General features: G+C 66.6%; 4 protein-coding genes across 9 annotated transcripts; all 4 read right to left on the bottom strand.

Moving 5' to 3' along the window:
• Window positions 1-103: 103 nt before the first annotated feature.
• Window positions 104-8,247, bottom strand: MPP2 (MAGUK p55 scaffold protein 2). Of its 5 annotated transcripts, none has more exons than XM_056362768.1 (12): window positions 8,147-8,247; window positions 6,261-6,361; window positions 5,180-5,332; window positions 4,946-5,095; window positions 4,440-4,667; window positions 3,253-3,384; window positions 2,804-2,909; window positions 2,383-2,451; window positions 2,059-2,220; window positions 1,542-1,744; window positions 1,326-1,454; window positions 104-1,247 (listed from the first exon to the last, which is right to left on the bottom strand). In XM_056362768.1, the coding sequence occupies exons 2-12, from the start codon at window positions 6,357-6,359 to the stop codon at window positions 1,071-1,073; spliced, it is 1,608 nt and encodes a 535-aa protein (XP_056218743.1). In that variant the 5' UTR covers window positions 6,360-6,361; window positions 8,147-8,247; the 3' UTR covers window positions 104-1,070. The 5 variants fall into 5 exon arrangements, with proteins under 5 accessions (XP_056218743.1, XP_056218742.1, XP_056218741.1 ...); XM_056362767.1 differs by having other exon boundaries at window positions 6,243-6,361; XM_056362766.1 differs by having other exon boundaries at window positions 6,243-6,361; window positions 8,100-8,210.
• Window positions 8,248-9,621: 1,374 nt separating this feature from the next.
• On the bottom strand, window positions 9,622-10,518 carry LOC130160016 (pancreatic polypeptide-like). Its single transcript, XM_056362171.1, has 2 exons — window positions 10,340-10,518; window positions 9,622-9,685 (listed from the first exon to the last, which is right to left on the bottom strand). Exons 1-2 carry the CDS (start codon window positions 10,516-10,518, stop codon window positions 9,622-9,624), a joined length of 243 nt encoding a protein of 80 aa, XP_056218146.1.
• Window positions 10,519-12,702: 2,184 nt separating this feature from the next.
• On the bottom strand, window positions 12,703-14,872 carry LOC130160090 (peptide YY-like). Of its 2 annotated transcripts, XM_056362345.1 has the most exons (4): window positions 14,017-14,872; window positions 13,448-13,635; window positions 13,155-13,226; window positions 12,703-12,990 (listed from the first exon to the last, which is right to left on the bottom strand). In XM_056362345.1, the coding sequence occupies exons 2-4, from the start codon at window positions 13,633-13,635 to the stop codon at window positions 12,966-12,968; spliced, it is 285 nt and encodes a 94-aa protein (XP_056218320.1). In that variant the 5' UTR covers window positions 14,017-14,872; the 3' UTR covers window positions 12,703-12,965. The 2 variants fall into 2 exon arrangements, with proteins under 2 accessions (XP_056218320.1, XP_056218319.1); XM_056362344.1 differs by lacking the exon at window positions 14,017-14,872 and having other exon boundaries at window positions 13,448-13,734.
• Window positions 14,873-16,794: 1,922 nt separating this feature from the next.
• TMEM101 (transmembrane protein 101) lies at window positions 16,795-18,839 on the bottom strand. The gene is made up of 4 exons (XM_056362459.1): window positions 18,672-18,839; window positions 17,818-17,998; window positions 17,586-17,732; window positions 16,795-17,377 (listed from the first exon to the last, which is right to left on the bottom strand). Exons 1-4 carry the CDS (start codon window positions 18,806-18,808, stop codon window positions 17,069-17,071), a joined length of 774 nt encoding a protein of 257 aa, XP_056218434.1. The 5' UTR covers window positions 18,809-18,839; the 3' UTR covers window positions 16,795-17,068.
• Window positions 18,840-18,948: the final 109 nt, after the last annotated feature.

The following is an 18,948-nucleotide window of genomic DNA, read 5'->3' on the forward strand; positions in this document are numbered from 1 at the left end:
GGTGGGAGAGAGCCAGGGTGGGGCAGTGGTGACACGGTGACACCATGTGCCCCCCCAGGGGTGCCCCACACCCAGCTGGATTCAGCTGCAAGGGACAAACCCGACACTTTTCTTTCCTTTAATAAAAGTCACAGCAAAGTACCAAAAAGGAGCCACCTGGGGACTGGGATAGGGGGTGGCGGGGGGGGGGGGGATGGAAGGGGAACACACACCCCGCTGGCACACACCTGTATGTGTGTGTGCTGCACTCTGTGTCCCGGTCCCTTGGGGTTACCCCCTGGCAGGACCCCCCCACCCCAGGCACCCCCAGCAAGTCCCCAGCTGCAGCACCTCCCAGGTTAACTACAGGGTTAATTAAGGATTAATTATAGGCTGGAACCCACACCGGCTGGTGGTCTGGGGGGGGTTATTGCTACTTGGGAAGGGGTGGGGGGGTCAAAAGGGACAGAAAGGGACCCCCATCCTGGTCAGGGTGAAAGGGGGTTGCTGGGAGGGGGTGCAGCAAGGCAGGGGCTTGGGGCCACAGCAGCTCATGTGGCTTCAGCTGGTGTGACCACCCCACCCCCTGCCCTGGGGGTCCTGACCCACACGCTGCCCTGGGATGGGGCGTGCTTTCCCATGGGGAAACTGAGCCACAGGGCTACGAGGGGCCAGAGCCACACAACAGTGGTGACCCCCGCAATGTCCCTGTGCCCCCCAGCTCGCAGCAACTCCGGCTGGGGGGGGCACAGTCCCCGGGGGTAACACAGGGAGGGGGTGAGGTTCTGGCAGTGAGTTAGCTGTGTGGGTGCTGGGCACAGTGGAGGGGGTCTGTCCCCCAGAGGGACCCCACTGCCCTGTTCTTCTCCCCCATGAATGTGGGGCTAAGTAGGAGGGAGACAGGAGCCTGGCTTGAGTGGCGGGGGCACTGTGCAGCCAGCCAGCCCCCCTCCCCCCCCCAACCCCAGTGCTGAACACGGCAAGCTCATCACACTGGGTGAGACAGTGGGGGCAATACCACCCTCCTCCCCCTGCAGCCCTCCTGGTCAGGCTGAGGGGGGGTAAAGGTGGTGGGGACCCCCGGGGGAGTACTAGTAGACCCAGCTGACGGGCACCCACTGGGGCTGGGTGCGCAGGCGCTCCATGGCCTCCTGCAGCCGCCCAAAGGTGTGCTCCAGGTCATCGTTGGTCAGGCTGAGGTCGAAGTAGTGACCGTAACCACGCTGGATCCGGTCGCTCTCCTCCACCGTCCGCTTGGCGTCGGCCTCCTGCCCCGCACAAACCTGCCTCAGTTTCCCCATCGCTCCCTGTGTGCCTGCCCCCACCCCCCCGGGGTTGGGACCCACCGTGAGCTGCTTAGTGGCCACACCACTCTCCAGCGCTGCCCGGTTCATGGCCCGCAGCGTCTCAGGGTCGGGGGCTTCAATGAAGACCACGTATGGCACAAATTCAGCTGTTCTCAGCACCTTCACTGCCTGGGTGGGAGGGGGGCAGTGCTGAGCCCCGGGGCGGGGGCAGCCCCAGCCACCCCCTTGGTGTGCTGCCTCCCCCGGGTACCCTACCTGGGGGTTGACGTCCAGGATACACATCTTGCCAGCCTCCACCACGGTGCGGATGGAGTCGATCTTGGTGCCATAGAGGTTGCCCTCATACTCGCCATGCTCCAGGTACCGGCCCGCCTTGATGTCCGCCTCCATCTCCCCCCGTGACACGAAGCGGTACCCGTGCCCATCCTTCTCATTCTCCTTCGGCTTCCGTGATGTGTCTGCCCAAGGGTGGCCTGTCTGAGTGACCACCCCAGGGGTCTCACCCCGGGGGCACCCACAGCCCGCGGGGATGGCCACAAGGCTGTGATGCTGCACCCACACCCCCAGGGGGGTGGTGCTGGCCAGGTTGGGCTGTGCCAGGGACGCTGATGCTGGTGGGGACAGGGATGCTGGCAGAGGACAGGGATGCTCGCATGGACAGGGATGCTGGCGGGCGACAGGGATGCTCGCATGGACAGGGATGCTCATGGAAATGATGTTTGCAGGGGACAGTGATGCTGGCAGGGACAGCAATGTGCACAGGAACACTCACAGGGGATAGTGGTGCCGTATCGCGCTTGGTCTGACATGATGAGCTTGTTCTTGAGGCTGCGGCGCCCCACACCCTGGGCGCCAATCAGCACCAGCGTTTTCCGGCGGAAGGGCGGCATGCGGGCCATCTCCTCATAGATCAGCAGCTCATGGCGGTCAAACTCTGGATGAGGGATGGGGCTGTCACCTGCAGTAGCACCCTCGAGCTGGGTGCCATGGGGACCGCAGGGCACCCCGTCCTGCGAGGTGCCACCACTAGCCTGCCAGGGGCACAGCCTGGGCACTGTTCCCCCTTTCCCTGGGGAATGCCATCAGGGACACGCACCGGCGTTCTTTGTCGTCAGGTACATCATCCTCTTCTTCCTCTTCCCACTGAGGCTGCCACACAGGGCCCCTGCCGAGGGCAAGGGGGTGGCTGAGCTGGGGACGGGCATAGGGACAGTGCCATGGCGTGGGGACAGTGCCATGGGAACTGGGACCTGCCACAGGGACAGTGCCACAGGGATGGGGATATCACCTGGGGAGTTGGGGACCTGCTGCAGGGACAGTGCCAGTGGGGACATCACCCTGGGAACTGGGGACCTGCCGCAGGGACAGCGCCACAGGGATGGGGACATCACCACGGGGCAATGGGGACATTGCCATAGGGCGCAGGGGACCCGCTGTGCTCCCCCTCAGGAGGTGACCACCTGTCCCTGTGCCCCCAGGGCCATGTCCCCACCAAGGGCTGGGGTGGGACTCCATACCAGATGTGGGGGCCACCTCCACGTCCCGCTTGACGAAGGCTTTGCGCTTCTCCTCCAGCAGCTGGCTGGGCACCAGCCCCGCGCTGCCCCCCTCCACATGGCACGCCTGGGGGACAGCACTGCGTGTGGGGACCCCAGCCCCATGGGGACCCCCCAGCTCCCAGGGACCCTCCCTAGCTCCAGGGAACCCCCAAGCCCCACAGGGATGCCCCACAACTCCCGGGGACACACAAGCCCCCCCCAGCTCCAAGGACCTCTCCAGTTTCCAGGGACTCTCCCCAGCTCCAGGGACCCCCCCAGTTTTCGGGGACACACCCCCATCCCCCCAGGCCCCAGGGAACCCCTCAGCTCCCAGGACACCCCTGCTCCTGCATGGACGCCAGCTTCTGGGGATACCACCAGGAGGGGGACAAAGGGCCAGGTCCCCCCACCCCAGGGTCCCTCCTGACCTGCCACCAGTTGGGGTCATCCTGGTTGACGATCTGCAGCAGGTCACCGGCAGTGAACTTGAGCCCAGCCTCCTTGCAAGGGATAAGGCTGTCGGTGGCCGGGTCGTAGTCGAAGTGACACTTGACAAAGACCTGGGGACCAGGGGGGTCAGGGGGGAGGCCGCCAGCCACTTGGGTTCCCCGCTCTGCATCGCCTGGATGCTGCCAGCCTGTGCCTCTGTTTCCCCAGTATGCCAGTGGGAAACGCAGGAGCTGTGCCATGCGCGTGCGCACACACACACACACACACACACACACGCCTGTGCACCCCACTAGGCACCCCCCCCACCCTGGTGCCCCCTTGCCACCCGGCACAGCCAGGCACGCACAGCACCTGCGCACACACAGGCAGCACTGGCAGCTGCCACTGCGCCCCACAGGGCACCCACGGCAGCGCCCACGCACAGCCCCACACCCACACACAGGCACACACACGCGCCCAGCGTCACCACCACCGTGCCCACGATGGCACACATGTGTGCAGGAGCGTGCAAAGGCAGCCACGCACACACACACCACGGGGCACACGCGTGTGCCTGCACACGGGACCCCTGCCCAGTGCTGGCAGCAGCAGGGTGCCACGGGGCCAGCCGAGTGCAGGGACACACGGTGCCAGGGGATGCAATGACAGTGCTGCTTTGTCCCTGGAGCCAGGGTGACAGCAGGCGCCTGCGCCAGGCTGGCACAGGGAGGGGGGCACACAGGGCACCCTTTGCCACCCAGGTCCTGCCATAGGGCTGAGGACATGGGGACAGGGCAGGGATGGGGACAGGGCAGGTACTACCACACAGCTGGGTGCCCTCACCAGTGCTGGGCACCATGGGGGACACGGGGGTCCCACCAGCCATGGGGCACGTGGGCATGGAGGATGTCGATCAGCGTGCAGGGGACACAGGCAGAGGGACAGGGGGACAAGGGGCTGTGGGGCTCAGGGATGCAGGGGGAGCTGAGGCACGTGGCAAGAGGACAGGGGACAGGGTGACATGAGGCAGGGGGTGTGCGACACGTGAGCATGGGGACGTTGGCAGGGTGGCATGGGGATAGATGTGGACAGAGGCACAGGCCCATGGGGGAGCCGTGGGCAGGGTGCTGGGTGTGGGGTGCAGATGTTGGGTGCAGATGGGGGGGGCAGCTGTGGGGATCGGTACCTGCCGGGGCGGGTGGGGCTCCTGGTAGCTGGGCAGGATCTTGAGGACGACGCTGCCGCTGGCGTGGCGCAGGCTGTCCTGCAGTGCCCGCGGGTCGCTGCCCACCTCCCGCCCGTTCACCTCCCGGATGACGTCCCCCACGTGCAGCAGCCCCTGCTGCGCCACCATCCCCCCGTGCAGGATGCGGGCGATGACCAGCTCCCCCCGCTCCACACGGAACGTCACCCCCTGGGTGGGCACAGCCCCGCGTCAGCCCCACGCCGTGTCCCCCCCACAGCGTCCGCTGCACCCACCCAGCACCCTCCAGTCACCCTTGCAACACCCCAGCACCCAGCAATGCCCGCCAGCACCCAGCAATGCCCCCAGCACCCAGCAATGTCCTCCCAGCAACACCCCCAGCACCCAGCAATGTCCTCCAGCACCCACCAACACCCCCAGCACCCCATAATGCCCCCAGCACCCCGCAATGCCCCCAGCACCCTTCAGCGCCCCAGGCTCGGGCTCACCAGGTTCTCGCCAGCCGTCTTGCGGATGCCCACCATGCGCACGGCGTCGGGGGGCACAGGCTGGTTGTTGAAGGCCGGATCCAGGACGGGGCTGGGCGGGGGCGTCTCGTAGCTCTTGGAGGCCACTGAGTCGTGGGTCTCCAGCAGGGACTGCAATGCACAGGGAGGGCTGTCACACCCACGTTGCACACACCCTTGCACGTGCATTGCACGCACAGGCCTTGCACGCCCCACCTGGAAGTGGGGCTCGCGCAGGATGCATGCCAGCTCGGCGGCCGCGCTGTCCTGCCGCACCAGGTGCCCGATGTCACGCAGGATCTCCTGCACCAGCTCCAGGTTGTTGTCCCTCACCGCCTCCAGCTTCGTCTCTTCCAGCCGCTCATGGGCCTGGGGGGGCCAGGGGGGATTAGAGACCCCCGCGCCCGCCCACCCGCTCACTAATACCCCTGGCATCTGCTCCCAGTGCGGGGCGGGGGGGTGCAGCCCCCCGCGCACAGCAGGGGTCTCTGGCACAGCCCACTGTGCACACACATGAGCACACACATGTACAAGTGCACACGCACGCCCTTTGCACACACACAGTGCCCTGCATGCACACACAATTGCAGAGCCACCCTTTTGGATGCACACACATGCACATCCCCAAGTACATATGCGTGCATGCACATGCATGTCCATGCAGACCCTTGCACACACATCGCTGCACCAATGCATGCACGCGTGCATCGTTGCACGACTGTGCGCAGGTGCAAATACACACATACTGGTTAAACATGCAGGACACGGTGCCAGCCACACACACCTCAACAGCATGGCCAGCAGGTGACACACACAGGCATGTGCACACACACACACATGCACACCCCAAGGGGCAGCACACAGCCAGCACCCACCCCAGCCCCCCAAGCGACCGCCCTCCCCTGCTGCTGAAACACTGCAGCCTCACACACAGGCATGCACACAAGTGTGCAAATGTGCACGCTCCCCTCCATGCGTGCACACATGCATATGTGCAAATATGCACAGACACCTCCCTGTATGCACACACGTGCAAGCGGACATCCATGTATCCACACACATGTACATGCATGTGTCCATCCACATACACACGTCCATGTTCACACAGCACACACATGTGCGTGCATGCACACACTCGTGCACCCATACACACACACTGCCCCCCATGTGCTCACCCCTGGGCTCCCACATCCCCCCCGTGCCCCACTCATTGCCACCTGCGGCAGGGGGCCGGGGGGGGGGGGGGATGGGACACAGTGCCACCCCTGCGCCACCGTACCTTCGCCAAGGACCTTACTATTGGGCTCTCCATGATGCCGCGGAGGAAGATGAGGTCCAGGTCGGCAGCCCCCGGGGTGCCGGGGAGCCCCATCAGGTTGTCCAGGACCTGCTGCATGGCTGGGGGGGGGGGGGGGGGGGGGCAGGGGACACACAGACACAGAGTGGGGGGGCGCAGAGCAGGAGAGAGCAACATGGGTGACAGTCAAATGCAGCCAGGGGTGCTGTGCACCCCAATCCTGCCCCACTCATCCCAGGGCCCCCCAGTTATGGAACCTGGCAAGGAATGAGGGGGACAGTGGGGGGTCCCCGGGAGCAGGGACCTCTCCCCATCCTACAGCAAGGACAAACAAGTGTATGTGCCCCCCAGTGCTGGCCACCCTGTCTTGCCGGGCTGGGGGGCATCGCAGCCCCTGTGCGGGCAGGAGCACCCCAACACCTCCAGGGGGGTGTCTAATCCTGGCTGCTCAGCACCACAGCCCCCCAGAGCCTCAGTTTCCCCAACCAAGGAGCCCCCAGCAGCATGGAAAGAGCTCACCTGCACATGGAACCACTGTCCCCCCAACCTCCCCCCACCTGCAGGGATTTGCACTGGACCCCCGGCCCATGCAGCAGGGGCCACGAGGAGCTTTTCCCCCAAGCCAGCACTATGGGGAGGGGGGGGAATCCCTCAGAAGCCCCCCAGGGCAGGGAGGGCATTCCCCATTCCCCATTTGCCACACCCAGTACAGGCAGGAGCCCGGGGGGTGGGGTGGGGAGTGTGCAATGCAAATGCGGCTGTTGCAATACAGCTGGGGGGGCAACGCAGGGGAGTGGGGTGCAGTGCAGCTGGGGGGAGGGGAGGTGATTGTGGGGGGGGCGAGGCAATGGGGGGGGTGGGGGGGTGCTGCAAAGCCCCCGGGGCTGTGCTGCAAGCGGGAGCACTGCACGGCGAGGAGGCTGCGCTGCAATGGCGGGGGATGCTCACGATGAAGCCCGGGGCTGGGGGAGTGCTGTGCAATCCAGACAGCGGCCCCCCCCATATCTGGGGGGTTCCGGTATGCCCCAAGAGAACCCTCCACCTCCCCGCTCCCAGCTCCGACCCCCCGAACACCCACAACACCCTCTTCCCCCACCACCCCCTTGCGTGGCATCACCCCCCGCCCCCCCCCTACCTTGGGGGCCCAGGGGGGCGCTGGCGGGGGCAGGGGGCGCCCCTCTGCCGGGGCCGCTCATGGCTGCGGGGGCAGAGCCGGGGCTGCCGCCTCCCCCCAGATCCGGGTACAGCGGCCCCCCCCGCCCCCCCGGCCCTGCACACGCGGGCCCTGCACACGCGTGCACACGCAGCGCGCGGGGCGGGCGCGCCACGTCGGCCATTGCGCGTGCAAACACCTTGCACACCCGCGGCCGGGTGTGTGCGTGAGCGTGCTCACGCAGGCGTGCACAGCGGATGCACACGCACCTCTGCATGCTCACGCGTGCGTGCACCCGTGTAGGCAACCATGTGTGGGCAAACACACGCCTGTGCGCGCTCACACGTTCACGCGCAGTGTGGAGAGCCGCGTGCATGCACGTGCACAATGACACATGTTGCACGCGCACGAATCTGTGTGCACACATGTGTGTGAGCATGCACAACCGCGGGTGCCAAGGGGCAGCAGTACCTGTGCATGCTTACACACGCGTGCAGACCCATGCACTCACTGCTGCACGCTCACACGAACGCACGCTCGGGTGCACACACGCCGACACACCCCCCTGTGCCTGCTCACACCCATGTGTGCACACACAGCCCACGCATGCTCACACTCGCGTGCAAGCCCACGGCACTCGCCCTGTGCGCACCCACCCGTGCATGCACACCCCCATGCCTGCTCACCCGTGCTTGCACACCCGCGGGCACACGCGCCCCCCGTGCATGCTCACCCGTGGGAGCCCCCCGCACGCAGCCTCCCGCGCCTGGGGGAGGGGGACAGCGGGGGCTCGGCCCCTTTAAGGGGGCGGGTGGGTGGTGCGGGTCCGCGCTGTTGCCGTGGCAACCGGGGAGCAGGGGAGCGCCGCGGAGGGGAGGGGGGGGCGACAACAGATTTAAAGGGACCATGACCCGCTCGTGTGCCCACGCACGCACCCACGCACACGAGCGAACACGCACAGGCAGGTGCCCAGCCGGCAGCGCCCGCCGCACCCTTGCACACGCGTGTGCGCACCCACGGCCCTGCGGCACACGCAGCCTCTGGCCCCAGCATGACTCATCCCACCAGCACACCCAGGCAGATCTTGCACACGCGTGTGCAAGCCACGGCCTAGTGAACACTCACACGTGGCGGAGCTGGGGGCTGCTGCCGGCATCTCAGCAGTGCTGCGGGCACGGCCAGCCATGCGTGGGTGGCACCGATGGGGACAGGGCCAGCCATGCATGGGTGGCACTGAAGGGGACAACGTGCAATGAATGGCCTGGTGTGCTCAGGCACATGGGTATGTGCTTACACACGCTTGTGCATGTGTTCAAGTGTACCACAGACGTGCAGGGACACATGAGGCCCCTGCACTTCTCCAGCCCCACATTTACCCCACGCGGGGGGGGCCGACGACACCCCCAGTGTTGGCACCGACACCCACACAATGGGAGGCACCCCACACCATGACCCAGTACCACTGTCTTGGATACCAGCATCCCCAGTGTCCCCAACACCAGTACTGCCTGTGTCTCCTGCACCAGTGCCTCCATGGTACCCAGCACAACCAGTATTAGTGCCACCAGTACCAGCAGCCACAGCCCCAGTGCCCCCAGCAGCCCCAGTACCAACACCCCCAGCCCCAGTGCCCCCAGTGTCCCCAGTACCCCAAGCAGCCCCAGTACCAACATCCCCAGCCCCAGTGCCCCCAGTGTCCCCAGTACCCCCACTGCCCCCAGTTCCAGCATCCCGCGCCCCAGTGTCCCCATGATCCTCAGCGATGCCAGCCCCAGCATTCCCAGTGTCCCCAGCACCAGTGTCCCCAGTGTCCCTAGCCCAGCCAGCCCCAGTGTCCCCCAGGCGCTGACATTCCCCCAAGCAGGCAGAGGCAGGAGGTGGCTGCAGGGGGGGTTTATTGCTGGGGGGGTCAGCCCGGTGCTGGGTGACAGCTGCTGTGGGTGCTGTGGGTGCTGTGGGTGCAGCAGGGGCTGTGGGGACTGCACCCCACCAGGCTCCTCTTCACCTGCTTGGCACCGGCAGTGTCCCTGCAACAAGAGGGGGTCACCATCCCAGGCCCCCACAGGACCCCCCTTGAATCCCCCCCAGCCCCATGTCCCCCACCCCAGGGCTTCCCCGTAGATGCCCATTGGGGAAATCGAGGCACGGGTGGCCCTGGGGGTTCACCCAGCCCCCCAGCTCAGTCACTGGGTGCCCTCACCTGGTGGCTCAGCACCCTGTGGTGCCGAAGGGCTCCTCGCACAGCACCAGGCTGTCCGACCGCTTGCCGTACCTGTGAGAGGGGCACGTTACTGGGGGGCAGCGCCATGCAACCGCCATGCAGCGGGGAGCACAGCACAACAGGGGAGCTGGCTGCAGCGAGTGAAGGGCGCAGCGAGGGAGCAGGCTGCAGGGGAGCAGCTCGTTGCAATTGGGAGCATGTGGCAATGGGAGCAAGCTGCAGCAGGAGCAAGGGAACAGGCTGCAATGGCGAGCACACTGCAATGGGGAGCATGTTGCGAGGGGGAGCACACTGCAGATGGGGAGCGTGCTGCAGCAGAAATCTGGTTGCAGCAGGTAAAAGGATCGCAACAGGGAGTGAGTTGCAATGGGGAGTGTGCTGCAGTGGGGAGTGCGCTACAATGGGGAGTGTGCGGCAATGGGGAGTGTGCTGCAATGGGGAGCATGTTGCAAGGGGGAGCACACTGCAGATGGGGAATGTGCTGCAACAATGGGGAGTGTGCTGCAGCAGAAATCTGGTTGCAGCAGGTAAAAGGATTGTAACAGGGAGTGAGTTGCAATGGGGAGTACACTGCAACAGGCAACACGTTGTAAGGGGGCAACACGTTGCTACAGGGAGAACATTGCAACAAGGAGCACATTGCAACCAGGCAGCGTACCACAGGGGTCCCACAGCTGTGCCCCCCACCACTGCCCTGCCGCTCACCGGTGCCGCGTGACCACGTTGAGGTACTGCTGGAGGTCATTGTAGAAGCGGACGAGGTCCTCGACGGGCGCGTCATCCCCAGGGTAGGTGGGCTGCGTGGGGCCAGTGCTGCCAGGGTGCCCGGCCAGCAGCACCAGGGCGCAGGCGAGGAGCAGCAGGGAGGGCCAGCGGGGAGCCATGGCTGCGCCACATGCCATGGCCTCAGGGTCCACCGACAGCATGGCGCTGCATGCACACACACGCACACACACCACCAGGCTGCACGCACACACATAGGTGCACACACATGCACACCACCCACCAGCACGTGCGCACACACACCCCTTAGCATATGCACCGCTCTGCATGCACCCAGGCATGCACACCGAACCTCTGCTTCTGAGGCCATGCACACACACATGCACACACCCCCTTGCACGCACACACCCCCCCCTCTGCTCCAAGTATGCACACACACATGCACACACCCCCTTGCACGCACACACCCACCCCTCTGCTCCAAGTATGCACGCGCACATGCATAACACCTCCTGCAGCACATACACGTCGGTGTATACACATCGCTTGTGAACCCACAGGCAGACACGCACGCTCTCCCTGCTCCCAGAGTGCACAAGAGCTGCACTCCCAGAGCGCACGCACACACTTGGCCCTCAAGCATGCACACACGTGTGTGCACACCCTGCCTCACACCCCTACACACAGATGCACATCCTCAGCCTTGCACAAGCACATGCACACCTGTTTCACACCTGTGTGCACACGCACACACTCCCTTGCACACATGTACACCCCCTTTGGCGCACACCACGCTCTCCAGCACACACACCGCACTCAGCCTCTTGTCCCCCAGCACAGGTACTGCCACCCCCCAGCCATCCCCCATGGGGACGAGGTCCTGCCCCACTCACCTGCTTCCACGAGCAGGGACACAGTGAGGCGAGAGGACGCTGCTGTCGACTCCCAGCTTCCTCAGTGACACCGCTGCCACCACAGTGCTGGCCCTTATATCCCCCCTGTCCCCCCTGCTGATGTCACCCTGCCACGCAGCCCCTGTGGCCAGGTGGCCAGCTGGTGGGGGGGGGGGGCGGGACGCGGGACACAGGGGGACACAATGACAGGGGCCATCAGGGTGACAGGGACACCTGGCCCCTCACACAGCCCTGGTTAATGTTTGACACTGGGCAGGGGGGCTCCTGGTGGGGCTGAGGACACGGACACAGCTGTCCGGTGTCCATCCCCAGAGCATCCTGGCCCTGGATGGACCAAGGGGTGGGTGTGGGGACAGATGGATGGGTGTGGGGACAGAGGGACAGGTGTGGGGACAGAGGGACAGAAGGACACAGCCAGGGGAGGCTGGTGGGCTGCAAGGGTGGAGGCTGGAGGCTGGCAGGAAGGGCAGGCAGCAGGACAGAGGGACAGCGACGAATGGACAGAGGGATGAGGAGCGGGACAGAGGGACACCAGAGGGACAGATGGGGAGGGTGGGGAGTGAAAGGTGCAGCATTGGGGTGAGGGGTGGGATGGAAAGACCGAGGCATGGAGGGACAGCAGCCAGCCCCCCCGCTGTGGCCATGACCAAGGATGCAGTGGTCTCCCCACTGCCACCACGGGCCAGGTTGGGGGTCAGAGGGGTGGGGGACCACAGCAGGGTCCCAGTGACCCTCTGGCCCAGCCCTGACACAGCCCCTGACAGTCACTGTCCCCACAGGGACCCCACGGTGGATGTCAACAACCCACTGCCAGTGCCCCCACACCCAGCACACCCCAGCATTTCCCACCAGTGCACCCCACAGCCCCAGACGCAGTGCCCCTCACACCCAGTGCATCCCAGTAACCCATGCACCCCAGCACCCACCACTAACGTACCCCTGTGCCCTGAGTCCCAGCATTGTTGCACCCCCCCCACCAAGCACCCCCCTGCACCCAGTGCGCCCCAACACCCAGTGGCAGTGCACACCGTGCCCTGAGCACCCTGTGTGCCCCAACACCACCAGTACCCCCCCAGCACCCTGTGCCACCCGCTGCCCCCACACCCAGTGCACCCTAGCATCCAACCCGTGTGCTCCAGCCCGCCAGTGCACCCCCCTCCCACCTCTCCCTCCCTCCCCAGCCTCCACCAGACCCTCCGCCCCTCACCCCCTTCCACTCCTCCATCTGCCCCCCCTCCCCACATCCCTCTCCATCCCTCCGCCCTTGCACTCCAGCAGGTGCTCTGCCAGCCAGCCTCACCCCTCTGCCCTCCATCCCTCCTGCATCCCCTCCATCTTTCCCTACCTCCCCCCTTCCCCCCTCCCCCGCATCCCTCCATCCCCCCTCTACTCCCCCGTGCCCCGGCACACACAGCCCAGACTGGTGCCCACGATCGTGCTCTTTATTGCCGCTGGCTGGGGCGTGCAGGGACCACATGGGACCCCCCGACAGCGGTGGGGAGGGGACGGGGTCAGGGCCCCCCCCAGTGGGACACCCCTGGACCAGGTTCTGGGGGTCCCTGGCCCTCCTGGCCGGGGGGGTCTGTGCTGGCCCTGGGTGCTGGGGCCCACCCTGCGGCGGAGCCCCGGGTCCCTTAGGGAGACACGGAGAGACAGGGAGGATCTGGGGGACAGGGGGGACTGGGAGTTGCCGGTCACCACGCAGAGTCATCGTTGTACCTGCAGGGAAGAGCTGACATGAGAAAAAGTGGGGACAAGACCCCCAACACCCCCTGGGACCCCAAACTACCCCCAGGACCCCCACCCCAGGGTGCAGGAGATGGTACAGCCCCTTTCCCTGTCCACAGGGTGATGGGGACAGGGACAGGGATGAGGACACTCACCATGACTTGTCACTGCTGGCCCCAAGGAGCAGCTCCGACACCACGGCCTCGGGGCTGGCGCGTTTGCCGTACCTGTGGGACACGTGCAAAGGGGCACATGCGGGCGTGCAAATGCGACCTCCCGTGCACACAGGTGTGTGCAAACAGGAACTGCTGGGTGCACATGGCAGACCACACAGGTGTGCAACAGGGCAGGCACGAGTGTGCAAATGGGGACTTGGCTGTGCATGCAAAGGAGCTTGTACAAGCGCCAACGGGCTCGCACACACATATTCACACCCACTTGTGCTCACCTCTGCCGTGTCACCAGGTTGATGTAGTGGCGAAGGGCCGAGAAGTACTTGGCCATCTCCTCAGGGGAGGCATCGTCCCCAGGGCTCTCGGGCTTGGGGGGGTAGGCAGCCACCAGCGTGCCCAGGCACAGCAGGGCACAGAGGGCCACAGCCACCAGCATGCGCCACGGCCTCGGGGACGTCACCATCTGCATGGGGACAGGGGACAGCCTCCGCTGCGTCTGGATCACCCCCATCGCCCTCGGGTACCCCCAGCACACCCCAGAGCGGTTCTGCCCCCCACCAAAGCCCCCCCAAGCCCACAGAGGTGTCTCACCCCTGAGGACCCCCCTCATCTCCCTCCCCCACCTGGGACCCCAGCCCCCCTCCCCAGGGACATCCTCCCTCCAGGGACCTCCCCCATGTCCCACGGGGACACCCTCATCCCAGAGACACCCCCCCCCAGCATCCCCAAGGGAGATTTCCCACCTCATGGGACCCCAGAGTCCCCAGCCCCCCCACAGGGACCCCTCCCCTCCAGGGACCCCCCCAAGACCCCAGCCCTGGCCCTGAGCTGTCCCCGCACTCACGATGTAGCAGGCAGGAGGTGACAAGCAGGGCCTGGCAGTGGGGTGACAGTGCCGGGGACACAGCAGCTCCTCCACCTGCCCGGGGTTTTATAGCTCCGGGGGGGGCTGCTGGCTCCTCCCTCAGCTGTGACCGACCCACGGGCACAGCAGGATCCCGCAGCCCCCCCCCCCCCGCCACCACCCCAGGGGACATGTGCCAGCCCCTTGTCACCATGCCTTGGCAGAGGCCCCCAGCCCAGTACCCCGAGGGGCTGGGGTACAGGCATGGGGCACAGGGGACATGGGTGGGACACACGGACACAGCACAGGGACACAGAACACAGCCACAGGACACGGATGTAGCATGTGGCAATGCCAGACAGGCACAACTGGTGACATGCAGCCATGGCATACAGGCATGGCACATGGGCATGGCATGTGGCCACAGGACACAGCAGCATACAGCCATGGCAGGTGGCACATGGCGATGGCACAGGGACATGGATGTGACACACAGCCACGGCATATGACCATGTCACACAGGCACAGACGTGACATGCAGCACACGGACACGGATGTGACACATAGCCACGGCACATGGGCACAGCCCAGGGACACGGATGTCGCATGCGGCCACGGCACACACACATGGCCCCAAGACAGCCTCGGGATGTGGCAGTGGCACACAGGGACATCAGCCACACACAGGGACACAAACATGGCACAGCTGTAACACAGCACATGGGACATAGCCCTGGCACAGGCCACTCACAGGAGACAGCACAGGGGAAGGGACACAGCCCACAGCTGTGGCTGCCTCAGTTTCCCCAGGCAGCAGGGCAGGGCACGGAGCCCCCACTGCAGCCCCCACCACCGCAGCACCCGCAGCCCCCGTCACCGCAGCCCCCACTACCGCAGCCCCCCCACCCCCCATCGACCGCTGTCACAGCCCTCCAGGACAGATGAGCTGCCCTTTCCACTCCGCCGCCACGAGCCCCCCGCACCGGGGGACACACTAATTAATTATGGATTTGGCGTTAAGGAGCAATCACCCAGCCCAGGCCTCCGGGGGGAAACTGAGGCACGGAGGAGCCTGGTGGGGACATGCTACGAGAGGGGCTCCAGGTCCCCACCAGGAAGGGGTCACCAAAGCCACCGTGTGCGTGCTGGGGTGGGGAGAGGGTCCCCGAAAGCCCCGGGATGGCCCCTCCCAGCCGCGGCTGCAGCCAGTGGGATGGAGGGGACACGGCTCGGTGGGGACCCGCCGGGGTGCCACTGGCCTGGCTGGAGAGGACACGCTCCACACTCCTGACCCGGTCATCACCCCGGCGAGCGGCGCTGGGGTCACGTCTGGTGGCAGTGCCACCGCGGGGGTCCCAGCCCTGTGGCTGTCCCCAGCCCCAGGGACACTCTGCCCGTGGTGCAGCCGTGGTGTCACCACCGGTGTGCAGCGACACAGCCGGGGGTCCATGCTGCCCCGGCCACACAGTGCTCAGCCCCACGGCAGCCTGGGAGGGGGCTGAGACCCCCGCGAGCCCAGGGGGGTGGGAGCAGCTCCGGCGCAGCCCCCCAGGCCAGCACATTTCACATCCCCGCAAAGGCCCGGGCCAATGGGGGCTAATGGGACCAGTGGGGGCTGCGAACCCCCCCACAGTGGCCTGCACCGCCCTGGCAGAGGCTGAGCCCCCTCCCCAGCAAAGGAGCACCGTGATGGGGGGCTCTGTCCCATCGCGGGGTTTGGGGGGGGGGGAACGACACCAACCCCCCCGTCCCACTGCTGTGCATGGGGACCAAACACACAGGGCAGCGGCAACGTCCCTGCATTGTCACACTTGTCCCTAAACCGAGCGAAGGAAGATCGGGGTCTGGGTGGCCCCCAGCCCCCCCTCGGCACAGAGCCGACCCCCCCGGGGGGGCAGGGGACAGGAGACAAGGGTTTTCTGCACCATTTCCCCCAAGTGACAGTAAACAACAATTTTCCAAAGGTCACAGGATGGCTCTGCCGGCGGGGGGAGCCCCCCGCAGCGGGCACAGAGGTGGGGGGCCTGGGTTCAGCGCCCACCCCCCCCAGCCAGGGTGGCCCCGGGGGACCCAAAGGGGACAAGGGGGCAGGGGCTGTGCAGTGCATGCCCCCCATCCTCCCACTGGCTTAGAGGAGGAGGAGGGACTGGGGCTGAAGGTGCATTGCCGGAGCCCAGGCATCCCCGGGGGGGGGGGGGGGGGGCGTCGTGTCCTGGGAGGATGAGGGGGCCCCGCGGCCCCCCCAGCTGGGGGAGAGCAAACAGGGCCCTGCCGCTTCCCCGCACTTTATGGCCCCCGGTTCCGGCGGAGGCACTTTAGGGCCCACGTGTGCCCCCCCAGAGGAAGGCCCTTATCAGCCCCTGTTTGCTTTTCCACTGCCCAGCCGGGGGGGCGGGGAGGGGGGGGCAACACACACCTGCCCAGCCAGGTGGCAGGACAGGGACAGTGGGGACAGGGACAGCGTGGACATGGCCCGCAGGGGTCTGCCAGCCCCTCGCCATGTCCCACCATGATGCCCCACCATGGCACAACAACGTCCCGCCGCAAACCACAAGCTGAGCCCCCCCCAAGGCGCGGCCCCCAGGATGGGCAGGAACTGGCAGCAGAACTCACTGTCCAGCACTGCCCACACTCCACCGCAGGCTGGGCACCCCCAAGGGGGCTTCCCCCCTCCCCACAGCCCCCCGAGACTGCTTCCCCTCCAAGCCCCCCAAAGCAGCTCCCCTAAAGCAGCAGGGCCCGGCCGTGCCAGCACACAACAGCCCAGACAGCCGGGGATGACGGAAAAGATTTCTCATCTCAGCAGTAAAAATACACCTGGGGGGGGGGGCCACACCGCGGTGGGGAGGAGGCCTGGCCACACAGTGGCCAGCACCCCACAGGCAGGAGCCCCCCCAGCTCCCCCATGCACCCAGCGCAGCAACCACCCCGTCCTCTGGCAAAATTATCAAATATTTACAAATAAAAAAAAAGAATAAATAGCGGTGATTCTTTAAAAAAACTGCCCCCCCCCCGCCCAGCCCCCAGCAGTCCTGGCCAGCGGCCGCCTTGCTCAGCCGTCAGTGGCCAGGATGACAACGGCTCCGAAAATGCCGATGTTTTGCCCGATGAGCTTCATCTGATTCCAGAACTCAACGCGGCGCGAGTCGTGCCAGTAGCCGATGTTGCCGTCGATGAGCAGGATGGCGAGGGGCAGCAGCACCGCCAGCACCTGCGCCGCTGCCCGCACGTAGTAGCCAGAGAGAAAGGCAAGGGCCAGGAGGCCGTAGAGGATGAAGAGGAGCTGGAGGGCGAGCTCACCCCCCAGGAGGTGGTTCAGGTAGGCCAGGCGGTCCTCCTTGCTGTGCTGCAGGGAGTAGGCCTGGGGGGGCAACAAGGGGGGTTGCAGTGCTGTGGCAGTGGTGCCACTGGTGGCACTGGCAGCACTGGTGGCATTGGTAGCGCTGGCCCAAGCCTCTCCCCCAGGGAAGGAAACCTCTGGTAGATCCAGCCCCCCGCCTGCAGCAGTGTGGGGAGCAGGAGGTGGCTGTTGCCCCCCCGCTGTCCCGTGCTCCCCCCCTCCCCTGTACCTGGCAGATGAGGTAGATGCCGAGGAAGACCTGCCCCGTGGACTGCAGCGAGCGGCTGCGTGGCTTCTGGCGGTACAGCTCCCCGGCCCCGCTGGCCAGGATGAGGAAGCCGCCAATGATGGCGATGGTCCGGGAGTACATCCGCACCTGCGCCGGGGCCGCTGTCACCCCCTGGCTCCCCCAGACCCAGGTGGGATGAGGGGGAGTCTCAGGGGGGTGGGGGGGCTCTCACCTTCAGCCAGTCACTGTAGTGGACATGGCCACCGACGTGGGCAGCATAGGTGGCCACGGCGAGCTGCAGGGCGGCCCCCAGGGCGAACCAGCGGCGCTTCACCCCGAAGGACATGAAGCTGGCGCAGAGCACGGCCACCCCCATGTCCACGTACAGGTAGGGGACCGGGATGTCCGGCTTCCTGGGGGGCACCGCAGCTCCAGCCCCAGCTCCCCCCAACGCCCCCGTGCAGGCTCGCCCCAGCCCCCCAAACCCCTCACCCCCAAACTCTGCCACAGCCCTCTCCTGGCCCCACACAGCCCTCTGTGCCCCCCCAGCCCCCCAATGGCCCCTCTGCCCTTCCCCTGACCCACACGCTCCCTTTCACCTGGCCCCTCACTCCAGGAGCCCCCCAGCCCCAGGCCCCCCTCAACACCACAGTGACCCCAAGAGCCCCCCAACCCCACACTGACCCCAGGAGCCCTCCAGCCCCACAGTGGCCCCAGGAGCTCCCCTGCCTTCCCTTGGCCCCACACCTCCCAAAAGCCCCCCCAAGGCCCAGGCCCCTCAGCCCCCAGCCCCACACTGACCCCAGGAGCCCTCCTGCTTTCCTGCAGCCCCACACCCCCCAGGAGCCCCCCTGGCCCCCCCCAGCCACACACTGACCCCAGGAGCCCCCCTGGCCCCCCCCCAGCCCCACACCCCGCCCAGAAGCCCCCCAAGGCCCAGTCCCTCCCCAGCCCCACACCCCGCCCAGAAGCCCCCCAAGGCCCAGTCCCTCCCCAGCCCCACACCCCCTCGCGCCCCTCCTCCCCCCAGCCCCACACTGACCCCAGGAACCACCGAGCCCCCCCCAGGTCCCCCCCGCCCCGCACCGCCGCCCGCCGGCGCGCTCGGCGCAGAGCAGCAGCCCGCTGAAGCAGTGCCAGAAGGGGAAGCGGGTCAGCAGGACGCCGCCGCCCGCCGTCAGCAGCCGCAGCGCCCGCCGCCGCCACCCGCGGCCCGCCGCCATCGCCGCCCGGCCCACCGGAAGGGCCGCGCCGCGCCGGAAGTCCCGCCCCACGGGCCCCGCCTACACGGGAAGGCCCTACCCCCGCGGAGGCCCCGCCCGCAGAGCGCCAGACACGGGTGATGGTTAAAAAAATTTCGGGT

Source organism: Falco biarmicus, chromosome 17 (assembly GCF_023638135.1).
Source record: "Falco biarmicus isolate bFalBia1 chromosome 17, bFalBia1.pri, whole genome shotgun sequence".
Taxonomy (NCBI): Eukaryota; Metazoa; Chordata; class Aves; order Falconiformes; family Falconidae; genus Falco; species Falco biarmicus.